Below are 16131 nucleotides of genomic sequence, written 5' to 3' on the forward strand. Positions count from 1 at the left end.
ACACTCTTAAAAGAAAACATAAGAAAATAGCGTTAGGCCATAGAATCTGATAATGAGGAACGCCTGGGTGGCTCAGTGGTTGAGCATCTGCCTTTGGCTCAGGGCGTGATCCTGCAGTCCTGGGATCAAGTTCCACATTGGGCTTCCTGCATGGAGCCTGCTTCTCCCTCTGCCTGTGTCTCTGCCTCTTTCTCTGTGTCTCTCATGAATAAATAAATAAAATCTTAAAAAAAAAAATAAACTGACAATGATTTATTGGATAGGACACCAAAAGCACAGACAACAAAAGTAAAAACAAATAAAGTGGACTGTATCAAAAATTTAAATTTCTGCACATCAAAAGATACTATCAATAAAGTAAAAAGGTAACCAATGCACAGAATGAAAGAATATATTTATCAATTATCTAATAAAGAATTAATATCCAGATACATAGAGAATTCCTAAAACTCATTTAAAAAAACAATCTAACTCAAAAATTGGCAAAGAACTTGAAAAGACATTTTTCCAAAGAGGATATACAAATGGCCAGCAGGCACTTATTTTAAAAAGCTCAACAACACTAATTAATAGGGAAATGCAAATCAAAACCTTGAGATACGATCTCACACCAAGTAGGATAGCTATTACCAAAAAAAAAACACAGAAAAACCATCCCAGGGGCGCCCAAGTGGCTAAGGCAGTTAAGGAGCCCACTCTTGATTTTTGATTCAGGTCAAGATCTCAGGTTCACAGCATCAGGCTCCACACTCAGGATGGAATCTATTTCTCTCCTTCTCCCTCTGCCTCTTCCTCTCCCCATCGTGCTCTCTCTCTAAAAAAAATAAATAAATCCTAAACAAAAACACAAAAACCAGAAAATAACAAGTGTTGGTGAGGATTTAGAGACCCTAGGATTCTTGTGTACTGCTAATGGGAATATAAAATGGTACAGCAACTGTGGAAAACAGGATGGTGGTTTCTCAAAAAATTAAAACTAAATTGCCATATGATCTAGCAATTCTACTTCTGGGCATATACTTAAAAGAACTGCAAGCAGGGTCTGAAAGAGATATTTGCATTCCCATGTTCATTATTAGTAGTATTCACAATAGCTAAAAGGTGGAAAGAACCCAAGTATCCATCAAGAAATGAATAATAAGATATGTAATATACATACAATGGAATATTATTCAACCTTAAAAAGAAGAGAAATTCTGAAATATGCCAAAATATGGAGGAACCTAGAGAACATTATGCCAAGCAAAATAGAGACAGTAACATATAACAAATACTGTATGATTCTGGTCATATGAGATACTTAGAGTAGTCAAATTCATATAAGCAGAGACCAGAACAGTGGTTGTTAGCAGCTAGGGACAGGATGGAGTGGGGACTTATTGTTTAATGGGTATAAGGTTTCAGTTTTACAAGATAAAAAGAATTATAGGGATAGTTGAAGGTGTTGGTTGTGTAACATCATGAAATATTTAATACCACCAAACTGTACATTTAAAGATGGTTAAAGATGGTAAATTTTGTAATGTGCATTTTACCACAATAAAAAAATAAATAAATAAAAATAAAAAATAAATAAAAAATAAATAAAAAAAAATGAAAAAATCATTAAAACTAAAACTAAAACAAATCAATAGGTAAAAGTGTCTTTCCAAAGTGATTCTACCAAGTAAGTCAAACTTCATTTGTGTTAAAATTCATAGAGCTGAAATGCCTTCAAAGGCATTTAATGCAGTATCCCTCATTCACCGATAAGGAAAACGGAGGATGACAGATATTATGTGACTTACAGAAAATTTCACTACCTCAGGAATTCACTGACAAATCTAAGACTAGCTCTGAACCATTTACACTCCAATTCTACACTCTATCAAGTACATCTGCTTAAAATTTTATGTGTATGTATGTTTCTACTTACGTCACATCTCTGTGTCTCCATAATTTATGATATGTAAAGATTGTTTAAAAGAAAAAAAAAAAACTAGTGGTGATTTCTATTTGTTACCCCTTAAGAAGAGTTCAGTTAACAAAGGAAAATGTATATAAAACCTAAAATGAGGATGCCTGGGTGGCTCATGGGACGCCTGGGTGGCTCAGTGGTTGAGCACCTGTCTTTGGCCCAAGGCATGATCCTGGAGTCCTGGGATCAAGTCCCACATCGGGCTCCCTGCATGGAGCCTGCTTCTCCCTCTGCCTGTGTCTCTACCTCTCTCTGTGTGTGTGTCTCTCATGAATAAATAAAATCTTTAAAAAAATAAAGTTGATTATAAAGAAGGAAAGGAAAGGAAGGAAAGGAAAGGAAAGGAAAGGAAAGGAAAGGAAAGGAAAGGAAAGGAAAGGAAAGGAAAGGAAAGGAAAGGAAAGGAAAGGAAAGGAAAGGAAGAAAAAGAAAGAAAGAAAGAAACTAAAATGTCATCAACCATATAATCCAACACTTTTCTTCCTGGTTTTGTAAAACTTTTTTCCTTCAATAGATAAAGTGCCTTTGCCGTTGCAATCTGGTCTGCATTCCCACCACTGTTCCTATGCTACAAAACAACCTGTTTGTATACCACAATATTCAAAATCTGTAACATTCACTTTACCCAAATATAGGTCCCCAAATGTTAAACACTGCCATCTTTTCAGATCTAAGCAGCACAACTCAAGGACTTTGAAGCTTAATCAAACTTACTTTCAATATTAAATACTAGGGTCAAGTTTGCCTCCAGCAACTAACACTGAGGAGAAAATACCTCAGGGAGAGAACTATGTTATAAAATAAAGATTTTAAGACCTAAAGGACTGGGACTTGTTTATAAGAAGTACTCTGCTCTCTCAATATACCATCAAATATGTACTATATGTTTCTTAAAGATATTTCTTATATCATAAAAATGAGATTTGATTTTTTCCTTATTTACCCTGAATATCTTATCTGTTCTTACAGACCTCTACTTAAGTCTCTCTATTATATATAGGCAGTCCAATTCCAAAGCAGGCTTTCTTCTTCACACCTTACAGAGCAGGGGTTCTTTTAGATGAAAAAAAATGAGTAAGGACATGCACACCAAGAGAAAGAGATAAAGTCACATGTCCTGAAAAGCAATGTTTAAGGAACATACATGATCATGATTCATTTATACAGTTTTATCATTAAAGAATTAAGAGTTTACATTAATTTAAGCTTAAAAATCAAGAGTTGTATTTTGCATTTTACCTGGATATTGCTGCTTTTTCCATTATTTCCTGCTGAATGAGTCCAGATGGCTCAATGACATCCAATATAATTATACTCCACAACTTGTCTGATTTTGGCCTTTGCAACACAGCAGATTCATCTTCCACATGTCTCAACCAAAATTCAAGTGTTTCTTTAGGAAAGTGATTGGCTTCAGATATGAGGTCCAGAGTGATACGATGCTGGTCTTTCTCCACAGAACTATAAGGTTTAACCTGCCCAAGTGTGCCAGCAATTATGGGCAGAATAGAGAAGCCTTCAGACACATCTAACACATAGAAAGGTTCAGGGATGCTCTCTTCAGAAACATTCTCTCTACTTCCACAGCTCATCTCATTATTCTGACAGTGAGTATCCATGGCCTGACACAGTTTCTCTGGTGCCAATGAAGACAACACTTTTCTCATTGCCATTTTAAAGCCTTCATGATAGAGGTTGTTATTAAGCAAAGCAATTTCTGTGGATTCCAATATACATGTCTGCTCCACAGCATCTGGTTTACTGGTCTGAAGGTTAGCCAGGGCACTACAGAGTTCAGCCTCACTTCCTAAAGAGAGCAAGTCTTTATCCTTGGTAAAATTTTTTCCAGCATCAACTTCACACTCTGAACCAAAAACACTGATATTTTGGATTCTTAAGTAACAATCTTGACAAGACACTTCCATCATCACATGGTCCCCAGGTTTTATCCAGTAGTCTCCATAAAACAGTAAGAAAGAAAAACATTGTAATTGGTGAATGTGTCTGAGGATCATACAAACACCTTGACCATTTTGAAATCATTACAGAAAAGATTACACCTATTAATTGAATTAAGTAAATTAATTTATTCATTTCCATAAAAAACTGGGAAAGATTCAATTAACTCATGGCATAATAGAGTGACTGAAGAGCTCCATTACTGGACCCCAACTGTTCATATTATAGTGCTTCTAGTGTACTCACTAGGTATCAACCTCACTTAGGGAGTGAGGGAAGGGCTACAGGGGAATTTCAATCTTCTTCAGTAATGAAGCCAACAATAACAAAGATAAATGAAAGTTAGGAATCAATACCAAAGTTCACCTTAACTTAAAGGGACATTTTTTTTTTCTCTAAGAGAAATTTCCAAAAGAATAAGGCAGCATTCAATAGAATTTTACCAGTAATATTTCTAACTGTAAGTATTTAGACACTCTTGCATGTTTAGGAATTTGACAATGTAAGGAAAGATTAAGACCTACAATAAAGATTATATCATGCTCTTATCCATGAGCTTTCAAACTCCAAAAAACTTTAAAATGTAATGTATAATTACAATTCCTTATTAGCTTTAGAAGCAGTTAAAAAAAACAGGTTATTCTTGTGTTTACATATTTAAAATGTCCTTTCTCTAAGAAGGATTAAAAAAAAACCCATCTAACTATAAGAAAGTTAGAATAAACAAAATAACACATGAAAAGATATTCAACATCACTAATCATCAGGGAAAAGCAAATCAAACCACAGTGAGATATAATCACACATCTGTCAAAATGGCTAAAATCAAAAACACAAGAAACAACAAGTGTTGGCTACAATGTGGAAAAAAACGAACCCCTGTGCACTATTGGTAGTAATACTGTGGAAAATAGTATGGAGATCTTCAATAAATTAAAAATAGAACTACCACATGATCCAGTAATTCCACGATTGGGTATTTACCCAAAGAATATGAAAACACGAATTCAAAAGAATACATGTACCCCTATGCTTATAGCGTCATTATTTACAATAGGCAAGGTAAAGAAGCAGCCCAAATGTCCATTGATAGATGAATGAATAAAGATGTAGTACAGAAGGGAGGGATGAGTTAAACAGGTGATGGGGATTGAAGAGTACACTTGTGATAAACAACAGGTGATGTACAGAAGTGCTGAATCACTATACTGTACACCTGAAACTAATATTATACTATATGTTAACTAACTAGAACTTAAATAAAAAAAATTAAAGGGACGCCTGGGTGGTTCAGGCAGTTAAGTATCTGCCTTTGGCTCAGGTCATGATCCCAGCGTCCTGGGATGAAGCCTCATGTCAGGCTCCTGGCTCAGTGGGAAGCCTGCTTCTCCCTCTCCCTCTCTCTGCCCCTTCCTCTGCTTGTGTTCATGCTCTCTCAAATAAATATATAAAATCTTTTAAAAAGTCTTTTTAAAGATGCAGCATATAGATACAACAATAAAATACTACTTAATCATAAAAAAGAATGAAATCTTGGCAAGTACAACAGTATGGATGGATCTAGAGAGAGTACAATGCTAAGTGAAATAAGTCAGAGACTGACAAATAGCATATGATTTCATTCATATTTGGAATTTACAAACAAAATGAAAAGAGACTTAACTACAGACAACTGGTGGTTACTAGAGGGGAAGGGAGTAGACAGATGGGTAAAACAGGAGAAGGGGATTAAAAGTATATTTATGAGGAGCATTGAGTAATATAGAGAATTACTACAAGAATTATCTGAAACACTATGTTACCTATACTATAATTAAAATATTAAAAATAAAATAAATAAACTGAATTAAAAATGCCACTTACTGAGTGCAAGTTGCTAGGATAGGCATTTTACATCCATTATCTCTTAAAATCCCTACAATCCTGCAAGGTAGGCAGCATCATCCCATTTTTGTACATCACATAATAAAAGCTCTGAGACAGCAAGACCAGCCAGGGAGTCAGTAAGTAGCAGTGCCAAGACCTGAACCCAAATCTACCTGACTGACTCTAAAAACATCACACTAGCCACAACACTACACTCATACCATGACTTAATGACCTTGCCAAATTAGATCCTTGTCTAGGAAACTACACAGAGATAGAAAACTTAAGTCCCTGTTTAAAAAGGTAGAATTTTTCTGTGTAATACAACTTATGTGAACTACACTGAAACCCATCAAATTGCTGGTAAAAAAAAAATTCTATATAAAAAAAAATCTTTAATATAGAACTTACCTAGGGAAGTCCATGAATTTATAAGCCCTCTAAAACTGCAAACTTTTGTTTTATATGTGTGTGTGCATTTCTATGACCTAGGGCTCCACAGATACCATCAGACTCTGTAAGAAGTAAGAACTCTTGTACTAGTGCTTTTCCACTATGTTCTATAAAAAAAAAAATGGACTAGCATGTCTCTTATTACTGATAATTAATCAGAGCTGAAAAAATTATATTTTTCAAACGTATTTATTTTAAAGAAAGAAAGAGAGCAAGCAAGCACAAACAGGGGAAGAGGAGAGAATCCCAAGCAGACTCCTCAATGAATACAGAGCCCAACTCAGGGCTCAATCTCATGACCTCAAGACCATGACCCAAGCAGAAATTAAGAATAGGACACTCAACCAACTGAGCCACCCAGGCACCCCAATGATAGGTATTTTTGAGTGGATGTAGCAATTATGTTTTACTTTCTTAACTACATATATTAATTATTTAAGACTACTTTTTTTTTCTAAAGGTTTTATTTATTTACTCATGAGAGACAGAGAGAGAGAGAGGCAGAGACACAGGCAGAGGGATAAGCAAGGTCTTTACAGGGAGCCCCATGTGGGACTTGATCCTAGGACCCTGGGATCACGACCTGAGCCAAAGGCAGACGCTCAACCACTGAGCCACCCAGGCGCCCCTTAAAACGACTTTTTAAACAACAAAGTTCTGAAAAATTTAACCAATTTTCCTTGACTAGAAACTTCATATTCAAAGTAAATTTTTTACACTAATTCAAATGTTTAAAGAACTAAAGCAACAAGAATAAAAAAACAAATAACAAAAATTAGACAAGATATACCTGCAAGGTCATGTACCGGGTAGATGGCCTGTTCCCAGCATGTTTCCTCACTAGGACTTGTGGATAAACTGTGTTCATCATCAAGCTGGAGTACAAACCAAACCACAACAGCATCTAGTATGCCTTCTTTAACAACAGGAATACCAATTTTATCGGGTTTTTTCTTTGCAAGACTTTTTAATTCCTGACAAAATGTAAAAGAAAGCATATTATGTATTTAATATATACACGCCCTAATATCACATCACTTTCCATTTTTTCCATTTCTGTAAGTTCTCAGATCTGCCCAGCATCTTGGGAAAATCAGTAACTTGACACACCTATAGCCATTTAAGGCATACTGGATGAGAAGCTTCCATTTATCTTAGTGAATCCCTGGGTGGCGCAGCGGTTTGGCGCCTGCCTTTGGCCCAGGGCGCGATCCTGGAGACCCGGGATCGAATCCCACATCAGGCTCCCGGTGCATGGAGCCTGCTTCTCCCTCGGCCTATGTCTCTGCCTCTCTCTCTCTCTCTCTCTCTCTCTCTGTGACTATCATAAATAAATAAAAATTAAAAAAAAAAAAAAACATAAAAACAAACAAAAACACATAAAACTATTGAAAACATTAAAAAAAAAAAAACAACGAGACAGATACATAATAGTGATGTAGAAAGAAGTCCATGATATATTGTTGGATGAAGGCTGCGAGTGGCTAACAAATAGGGATTTTATTTTTTAAAAAGTGTGTGTGTGTGTACAGAACAGAAAAGCAAGTCTGAAAAGATATACTTCAAACTGATGATCTGGGGAAAGTAGGACCTAGGTTTTAAAAAGGAAGATATAGGGCAGCCCGGGTGGCTCAGCGGTTTAGTGCTGCCTTCGGCCGTGATCCTGGAAACCCAGGATGGAGTCCCACTTTGGGCTCCCTGCATGAAGCCTGCTTCTCCCTCTGCCTGTGCCCCCCCCCCCCCGCCCTGTCTCTCTCATGAATAAATAAGTAGAATCTTTAAAAAATAATAAATAAATAAATAAATAAATAAAGGAATATAATTTTTCTTTTCCATTATTACTTGAAAGTGTTAAGCAAGCAGATACTATTTCCAAATTAAAGCCTTATGATGGTGGGTTTTATTTTTAACTGTGGCAAAGATAAATTTACATAAGAAAAGCTCAAAATAAGAAAAGGACAGCTTTGGGGTTTTTAGCAACTATAACTGTGTTGTTCCTATGGCACTGTAATATCAGAAATGAATGTTCTTGAAACTCAGCCCTGGCAAGTAATGTCAAATGTAGTTCTAAACCACCTCAAAAAAATCCTAGTAACAATTAATAGGGGATTAAATTAAATTTATTACACTATAAAGAACTTAGGCTAAAATGACTCTCACAAAGTCTTCTGTCCGCAGGCACATCTCATCTAACCTTAAAGATCTTCAGAGCAGGACTCTATATAACCTTTCTCAATTTCCTTGGGCACTTTCTTTGTGCAGTACATTCCCCCACCACCCACCAATACACATACAGTTAGATACATAGGGTCATCAACTTGTCCTGGTTTGTTCAAGACTGTCCTAATTTAATATGAAAGTCCCATGTCCTGGGAGTCTCTCATTTCTGGGCAGACTCTAATACAGATACAATCTAGAGATCTGGATTACTGTTCATTTCAAAGAATACTGTTAACTTGAAATGGCAGCATGACATTGAGAAAGTCAGAAAGCTCTAGGTTATAACTCTCGCATTCATGTCTGCATAATTTGGGAAAAATTAAAGCAACAGTTCCCTCATCTATATAGCACAAAGATAATTATAATTGCAACACTGTTGTAAAAGCAATCTAAGAATACATGTGAGAGTACCTGGCACATTATACATTCCCAACAAAACTGAGGGTTTTTTTTTTTCTTATGTATTTAAAGTAAGTATATAATTTAAGAAAATACTGGTTACTATTTTTTTTTTTTTTTACCATCTGGTTACTATTTAATCATTTTCCTTACATATAGTGAGTACTGTCCTATGCAAATCCATAAGATAAGACTATGTATTACTTTAAACAATGCTTGAAATTTAATGCTCAAAAATTGTAATTGAATTTTTTTTTTCTTTTTTACCTGAAGATTGTTGAAATCCACTGTCATAATTTCAAAGCACTCTGTCAAAGCCAAATATCCCCCAGGAACTCGACTCATCTTTTCAGTTGTATATGGTTCAACTGTCTCTTCAGTATCTACAGAAGAACAAGCTGGACTCTGAAATTTCACATTTGCTGGTAAACAGATGCCAGCAACATCCTTAGTACCCACCCTGGTAGGAGGGAAAATGAGAAGGGAGAAAGACGCAGTTATTTTTTTTTTATCTTTATTGTTTTAAAGAATCAAGTAACACCATCTAATATTGAGTCCAGAAAAAATAAACATAAAAATGAAATAAAACTTCACTGACAAAGGTTTAAACACAATTACATACACAATCACTAACTATAAAGGAGAACAAATGACAAATAGGTCTACATTAAAATTAAAAACTCTTGGGTGTCTGGGTAGCTCAGTTAAGCATCTGCCTTCCACTCAGGTCATGATCTTGGGGTCCTGGGATCAAGCCCTGCATCCGGCTCCCTGCTCAGCAGGAATCTGCTTCTTCCTCTGCCTCTCTCCCCAGGTTATGCTCTCTCTCAAATAAATAAAATCTTAAAAAAAAATTTTAAAACTCTCTTCATCAAAAGATACTCAGGTTTAAGAAAGTAACAAAGCACAATGAGAATTTATAATACAACTATTCAAAAAAGGGCTCATATCCAATATGTATTTTTAAATTTCTATGAAGAAAAAAATGGGCAAAAGACATAAACAGACATTTCACAAAAGAGCATATCCAGATGGTCAATAAGCATACAAAAAGTTGCTCAGCTTCATTAGCCACCAGAGAAATGAAGTTAACATCTACACAACCACCAGAACTGGGAAAATGAAACAGTCAATAGAAGTGTTAGTGAAGACACAGTCTCATACACCATTAGCAGGAATATAAAATAAGACTACTTTAGAAGACTTTTCGTAGTACCTACTCAAAAGCTGAACATACCCATTCTAGATTCACTCTTAATATGGGAACCTCAAAGTATTTGGCTTTTCTACTTCTGGGAATATACCCAACAGAAATTCATATACACAATCACCAAAAGAATGCTCAAGAATCTTTATAGTTGTACTATTTCCCATAAACAAAGAGCTGGATATAACAAACATCCATCATCAATAACATTGGTGAATGTATTGGTATATCTGTACACTGGCATACTATATATCAATCAGAATGAATAAACTACACACCAGTGAATGTGGATGTTGAAAAAAAGAAGCCAGGCACAAAAAAACTTTCAGTAATACCATTTTATGAAAAAGAAATACTCCAATCTTAATCATCTCAGAGGTATTCACTTATTAGTCTATCTGTCCTTATAGTGTTTTAGAAGTTGGAAGGGTCTACTTCTAGAAATTATTTTATTATACTCTCAAAAAATGAATCAACAAATGATCTTCATAACTGAAAAGTGGCAAGTTACAGAAACAAAGAGGATATGACAAGTTCCTTTTAATTTCTTATAAAATATACAAATATAAACTTATCAAAACTCCAAACTAGTAAAAAGTAAAAGTCCCTTTCACAGTGTACCTTATCTCCATTTCTCCACTGTTAAGTCTGATCCTTTCATATCTTTTTCTTTATGTAATAATATGTATGTACACTGTTCGGATATATTATACATATTTTCCTCTGCTCTTTTTATTTTGAAAATGATTACAAATTTGTAGAAAAATTTCTGGACAGTCTCAAGAACTCCACACATCCTTTATCCAGATTCATCAAACTTTTAAATACTATGCCACATTTGCTTTATCATATTCTACCTCTCTCCACACCTATCATTTAAGAGTAGGTTGCATTTATCATGCCTATTTAACCCTTAATAGATACTTTAGTGCATATTACAAATGAGGATAATTTCTTAACCACCATACAGTGACCAATTTCACTATTAACTAATTTTCAGTTCATATTCTGTATTTGTCAACTGAATCAATAAATCAAAGATGTCCTGTAGTCTTTCTCCCTGATACAACATCATGACTCAATTGACCTTTTTTTAATCTCCTTTAATCTACAACAGTTCCTCACCCTTTTTGCTTTGTCTCTCATGACACTGACACTTTTGAAGAAGGCAGGCTAGTTATTTCAGAGTGGCTCCCAATGCATTTGTCTGACGCTTTTTCATAATAACATACACATTGTATACATTTTGGGTGTAATTTATGTAAGTGAGAGATTCCCCAAAGTATCATATTTGGAGGGATCTTACAATGCCATGTGGTTTCTTCCCTATACAATTAACATTTTTCCTTTTGTAATAAGTAATTTGTGAGAAGATACTTTTAAACTTACAAATACCTTGACCTTCATTAAATTTTTATTTAATCTATTCATTTGATTTGATCTATTCATAATTTTTGCTTCCATCTTTATATGGGGATTGCAAACAATAATTCTGCAACATTTGTTTTATGTTATTAGTCAACATTCTAGTGCTGGAAAGAACTGTCTTTTTATCCCCATTTATGAACTTATTTATTTATTATAAGTAGGAACTCATGGATTCTTATTTTATTCAATGGATTTTAATCTATAACTCCCTTTAGTTATGTATTTGGTGCTTAAATGATCTCAAATTTGGCCAGTGGGAGACCCTTCCATGCATGCTTCTATGTTCTTTTAACAGTCTGTATTTTTTGAGCACTTCCTTAATTTCTGATGCAAAAGGTTTCAGAGATGGGGGATGGGGGTGACTGGGTGACAGGCACTGACGGGGGCACTTGATGGGATGAACACTGGGTGTTATTCTATATGTTGGCAAATTGAACACTAATAAAAACTAAATTTATATTTAAAAAATGTTTTATGTACTTTTAAAAAAAAAATGTTTCAGAATTATCTTGAATCTGTCTATCCCAGTCCTGTTCTCCAAGTAGCTATAGTTCCTTTTGTTGAGGAATAGAATTTAGAAACCCAGACCTGAGTGCTAGATATGCTCATTGCTACTAAGATTATACTTTGTCTTTTTCACCTAATAGCGTATCATGAAATTCTTTCCATGTCAGGACACTTGCACATTACTGCACAGAGACGTTCTATCAAAAAATTATTTTCTTATTAATAAACCGTCACGCAGTTTGTTTTTCCAATTATAGTATTATAGCAAACACCCCTGTACATAGATCACTGCACACGTTTGTGTACATTTATCAGAAAACATTACGAAAAGTGGAAATACCAGGTCAAGAACTATATACATCTTTAGTTTTATTAGATAATGCCAAATTGAGCTATAAAATGTTGTACCAACATAACAGTGTATAAATTTCCCCTACACCTATGAGAAGACAGAATATTATCAGTCATTTTTAATGCTTGCTAATATAAATATTCAAAAAATGTTATCCCATGGACTTAATTTCTATTTCTCTGATTAATAAACAATTGCAAGTATGTTAATGCTTTGCTGTAAAGGTTGCTAATTTTTATCTCAGTCTGCCAACTGTCCTTTAACTTTTTTATACCATCTCTCACGAGATATATTAAAATTTTTTCAATGTGGTCAAATTTGTCATTTTTTTTTAAGATTTTATTTAAATAAATAATTCATAAGAGACACAGAGAGAGAGAGAGGCAGAGACACAGGCAAACGGAGAAGCAGGCTCCACGCAAGGAGCCCAACGTGGGACTCAATCCCAGGTCTCCAGGATCACGCTCTGGGCTAAAGGTGGCGCTAAACCACTGAGCCACTGGGGCTGCCCAAATTTGTCTTTTTATAGCTTCTACACTCTACCCTGTGTTTTCCTTTGGCAAAATGGATCTTCTACACTTAGATATTTAATTCATCTTGAATTAAAATTAAATTAAAGTAAGAATCTAATGTTTTTCCCCAAATGAAAAATATCATCTCCATCACCATTCATCCTTTCTCTGATATGAAATACCATACTTGTATCATATGTTAAATCCAAAGTCTGTATCTAGATTCTTTATTGTGTTCCACTGATCTACTTTCCTATTTATGCATCAATGTTTATTTCTAGAGTTTTATATCTATTATTAGATAGAATATTATTTAATAGAATATACCTATTATTAGAAAAGTTTCTCACTTTTTTTTAGCTATTCTTAAAACATCTGCTTGGTCATATAAACATAAGATTCAACTAATTAGGCTCCAAACAGTAATTTTTATAATAATAGTTAAAATTGTTTCTACCAGGGTGCCTAGGCAGCTTAATCAATTGAACATCCAACTCTTGGTTTCAGCTCAGGTCATGGTCTCAGGATTGTGGGATCGAGCCCCACTCTGGGCTCCATACTCAGAGTAAAGTCATCTTGAGATTCTCTCTCCCTCTTCTTCTATCCCTACCACCAGGCTCACGATTGTCTAGTTCTCTCTCTCAAATGAATAAATAAAATCTTTTAAAAAAATTGTTTGTCCCAGATAAAACAGTAGCACTCATCTCTATATTTTTCAGCACCTTTCTTCATGGTTCTCAACCCACAACTGCAGCTTCATAAAAAATAAATACCAGGCCTCACTCATTCAGATCTACTCAAACAAAACATGTCATTTTTAATTTTATAAAAGCTGCCCCGATGTTTCTATTGTATAGTTAGACCTTTATTTGCTATATAAATCAATGATGAAGGAATCCTTCCGATATGGTAGATACTGGGCCACCTGGATGGTTCAGTCAACTAAGCGTCCATCTTCAGCTCATGACATGATCCCAGGGTCCTGGGATTGAGTCTCCCCCAAGTCAGGCTCCCTGCTCAGCGGGGAGCCTCCTTCTCCCTCTTCCCCTACCCTCTGCTCGTGATCTCTCTCTCTCATTTTCTCTCTCTCAAATAAATAGAAGCTTAAAAAAAAAAAAAAAAGAAAATCAATGTTCTATTCTGAGTAGTGACTGATGACACAGAAGTTTGAAAAAAACAAGAACAAAAACAAAAATGGTTAAGATACCAATTTCTATTTTGTTTAGGCAAACAATTTAGTGATTTTCCTATAAAATATAAGAGAAACTACTAATGGCAAAGAATCTAGAATCGTGTTAGAGCAAGAAATCTCAGCAAGACACAACCCAGCTTTTCTGGTTGGCAATTCAGCAATATGTCTCCATAAACTGAAAAATGTACATACCTTTTAACTCAATTCTTTTTTAAAAGAATTCTATTTAATGCAATTCTTTATTAAGAAATTTATCCCAAGAAATAATAAAGACAAGTCCACACAGACCTAAGTACAAAGATATTTATCCTTGTTCCTAAAAGCAAAACAGTAGAAGCAAACTAAAAATTTTAAACACTGAGAACTATAAGAAATTGGTTTTAAAAAATCATGAAGCATATCTATTAACATGAAAAAGCTCACAAAGAAAAAGCAAATATATTTACCAATACTTTTGAAATACAATTCAATTTATACACACATTTACTTATATAGAGCTGACACTCAACCAGCATACTAATTCAGACAATCTATTAATTAAGGCCACTGTTTGGTTGGTGTCCTATGCCCTACCAATTACTAAATATTTTACTTATCACCCTGTAACATGCATAGAATATACAACAAAGATCAACAGTAGCTACCTAATGGTGAGGAGTTTAGGATAATTTTTATATTCTTCTTTTACTCTTCACTACTTCTTAAAATATTTATATGTTACATTTACTACTATTAAGTTATTGAAGGGGGTCTCTTTATCACACACCAAAAAAATGCTAGGCTGTATCAAAATTAATTTTCCACTAAAAAACTTGAAGCTGGTTTTAATTCTAGAGTCCCACTTTATTAATTATTAAAAATTTTTTTATTTATTTATTTGAGAGAGAGTACAAGCAGGGGAGGGGCAGAGAGAGAGAGAGAGAAGCAGGCTCCTGGCTGAGTAGGGAGCTGGGCACAGGGCTTGATCCCAGGACCCTGGGATCATGACATACACTTAACCACCTGAGCCACCCAGGTGCCCCTAGAGTTTCACTTTAAAAGAAAGTAAAAAAAAGGTGAAAAGGGAATTAAGACTGAAATAAGCATCACGAACTTAAAAAGTCACAAAAACTACAAATTCTCATCCAAATAAATATTCATTAAATAACCTTTCAAGAACAGTCTAATCTTTAAAATTATTGTTTTCCAATATTTACTATTTAAATAATCACTTACCTATGATGTCTTCTTATCTCTGCACATTCTACTGCCATCCCAAATATAACAGCACTTGCTGGTATAACTTTCCCATACTTTTCACAATTACCATTTTCACCTCTGGTCTAAAATATAACAATAAAAATTATATTTAGTTTCATGTATGCAAAAATATGTGTGCATGATTACAAGAAAAAAAAAGTTTAATGGCAATAGGTAAGGACAAACAAATTAAGGTTTTTTTTTTTAAGTTTTTTTTTTTGGGGGGGGGAGGGCGGCACCTGGGTGGTTCAGTGAGTTAAGCATCTGACTCTTGGATCTCAGCTCAGGTCGTGATCTCAGGGTCATCAGATCAAGCCCGGTATCTGGCTCCAAATGATTACCTCCTTCTCCTTCTGCCTCTCCCTCCTACACACACATGCTATCTCTCTGACTCTCAAATAAGTAAACAAAATATTTAAAAAGTTTCTTTGGGGGCACACTTCCGTAGCTCAGTTAAGTGTCCGACTCTTGGTTTTGGTTTAGGTCATGATCTCAGGGTCATGAGATCGAGCCTTCCATTGGGCTCCATGCTGAGCATTAAGTCTGCTTAAAATTCTCTCTCCTCAAAAAAAAAAAAAAATTCTCTCTCCTCCCTCTGCCACTCCCCCCACACTTACTTCCCCCCTCCTCTCTAAAATAAAATAAATAAGATCTTGTTAAAAAAAATTTAAATAAAAAGTTTCTTTGTAGGGGCCTGACTGGCTCAGTTTAGTAAAGCATTCAACTCTTGATCTCAGGGTTGCTAAGTTCAAGCCCCATATTGGATGTAGAGATTGCTTAAAAATGAAATCTTTAAAAATATGCGATTGCTTAAAAATGAAATCTTTAAAAATATGCAAT

The 16131-nt window shown here is 34.8% G+C and overlaps 1 protein-coding gene across 3 annotated transcripts in view; it reads right to left on the reverse strand.

Moving 5' to 3' along the window:
- Nucleotides 1-16131, reverse strand: part of PRMT9 (protein arginine methyltransferase 9) — a 41152-nt gene that overhangs the window by 13663 nt on the left and 11358 nt on the right. For all 3 annotated transcript variants that reach the window (XM_077846284.1, XM_077846286.1, XM_077846285.1), the window contains 4 exons: nt 15268-15374; nt 9122-9314; nt 7026-7209; nt 3197-3914 (listed from right to left, as the gene is read on the reverse strand). In XM_077846284.1, the coding sequence (XP_077702410.1) occupies nt 3197-3914; nt 7026-7209; nt 9122-9314; nt 15268-15374 (1202 nt within the window). The remainder of the gene's footprint in view (nt 1-3196; nt 3915-7025; nt 7210-9121; nt 9315-15267; nt 15375-16131) is intronic.

Source organism: Canis aureus, chromosome 13, assembly GCF_053574225.1.
Source record: "Canis aureus isolate CA01 chromosome 13, VMU_Caureus_v.1.0, whole genome shotgun sequence".
Lineage (NCBI taxonomy): Eukaryota > Metazoa > Chordata > Mammalia > Carnivora > Canidae > Canis > Canis aureus.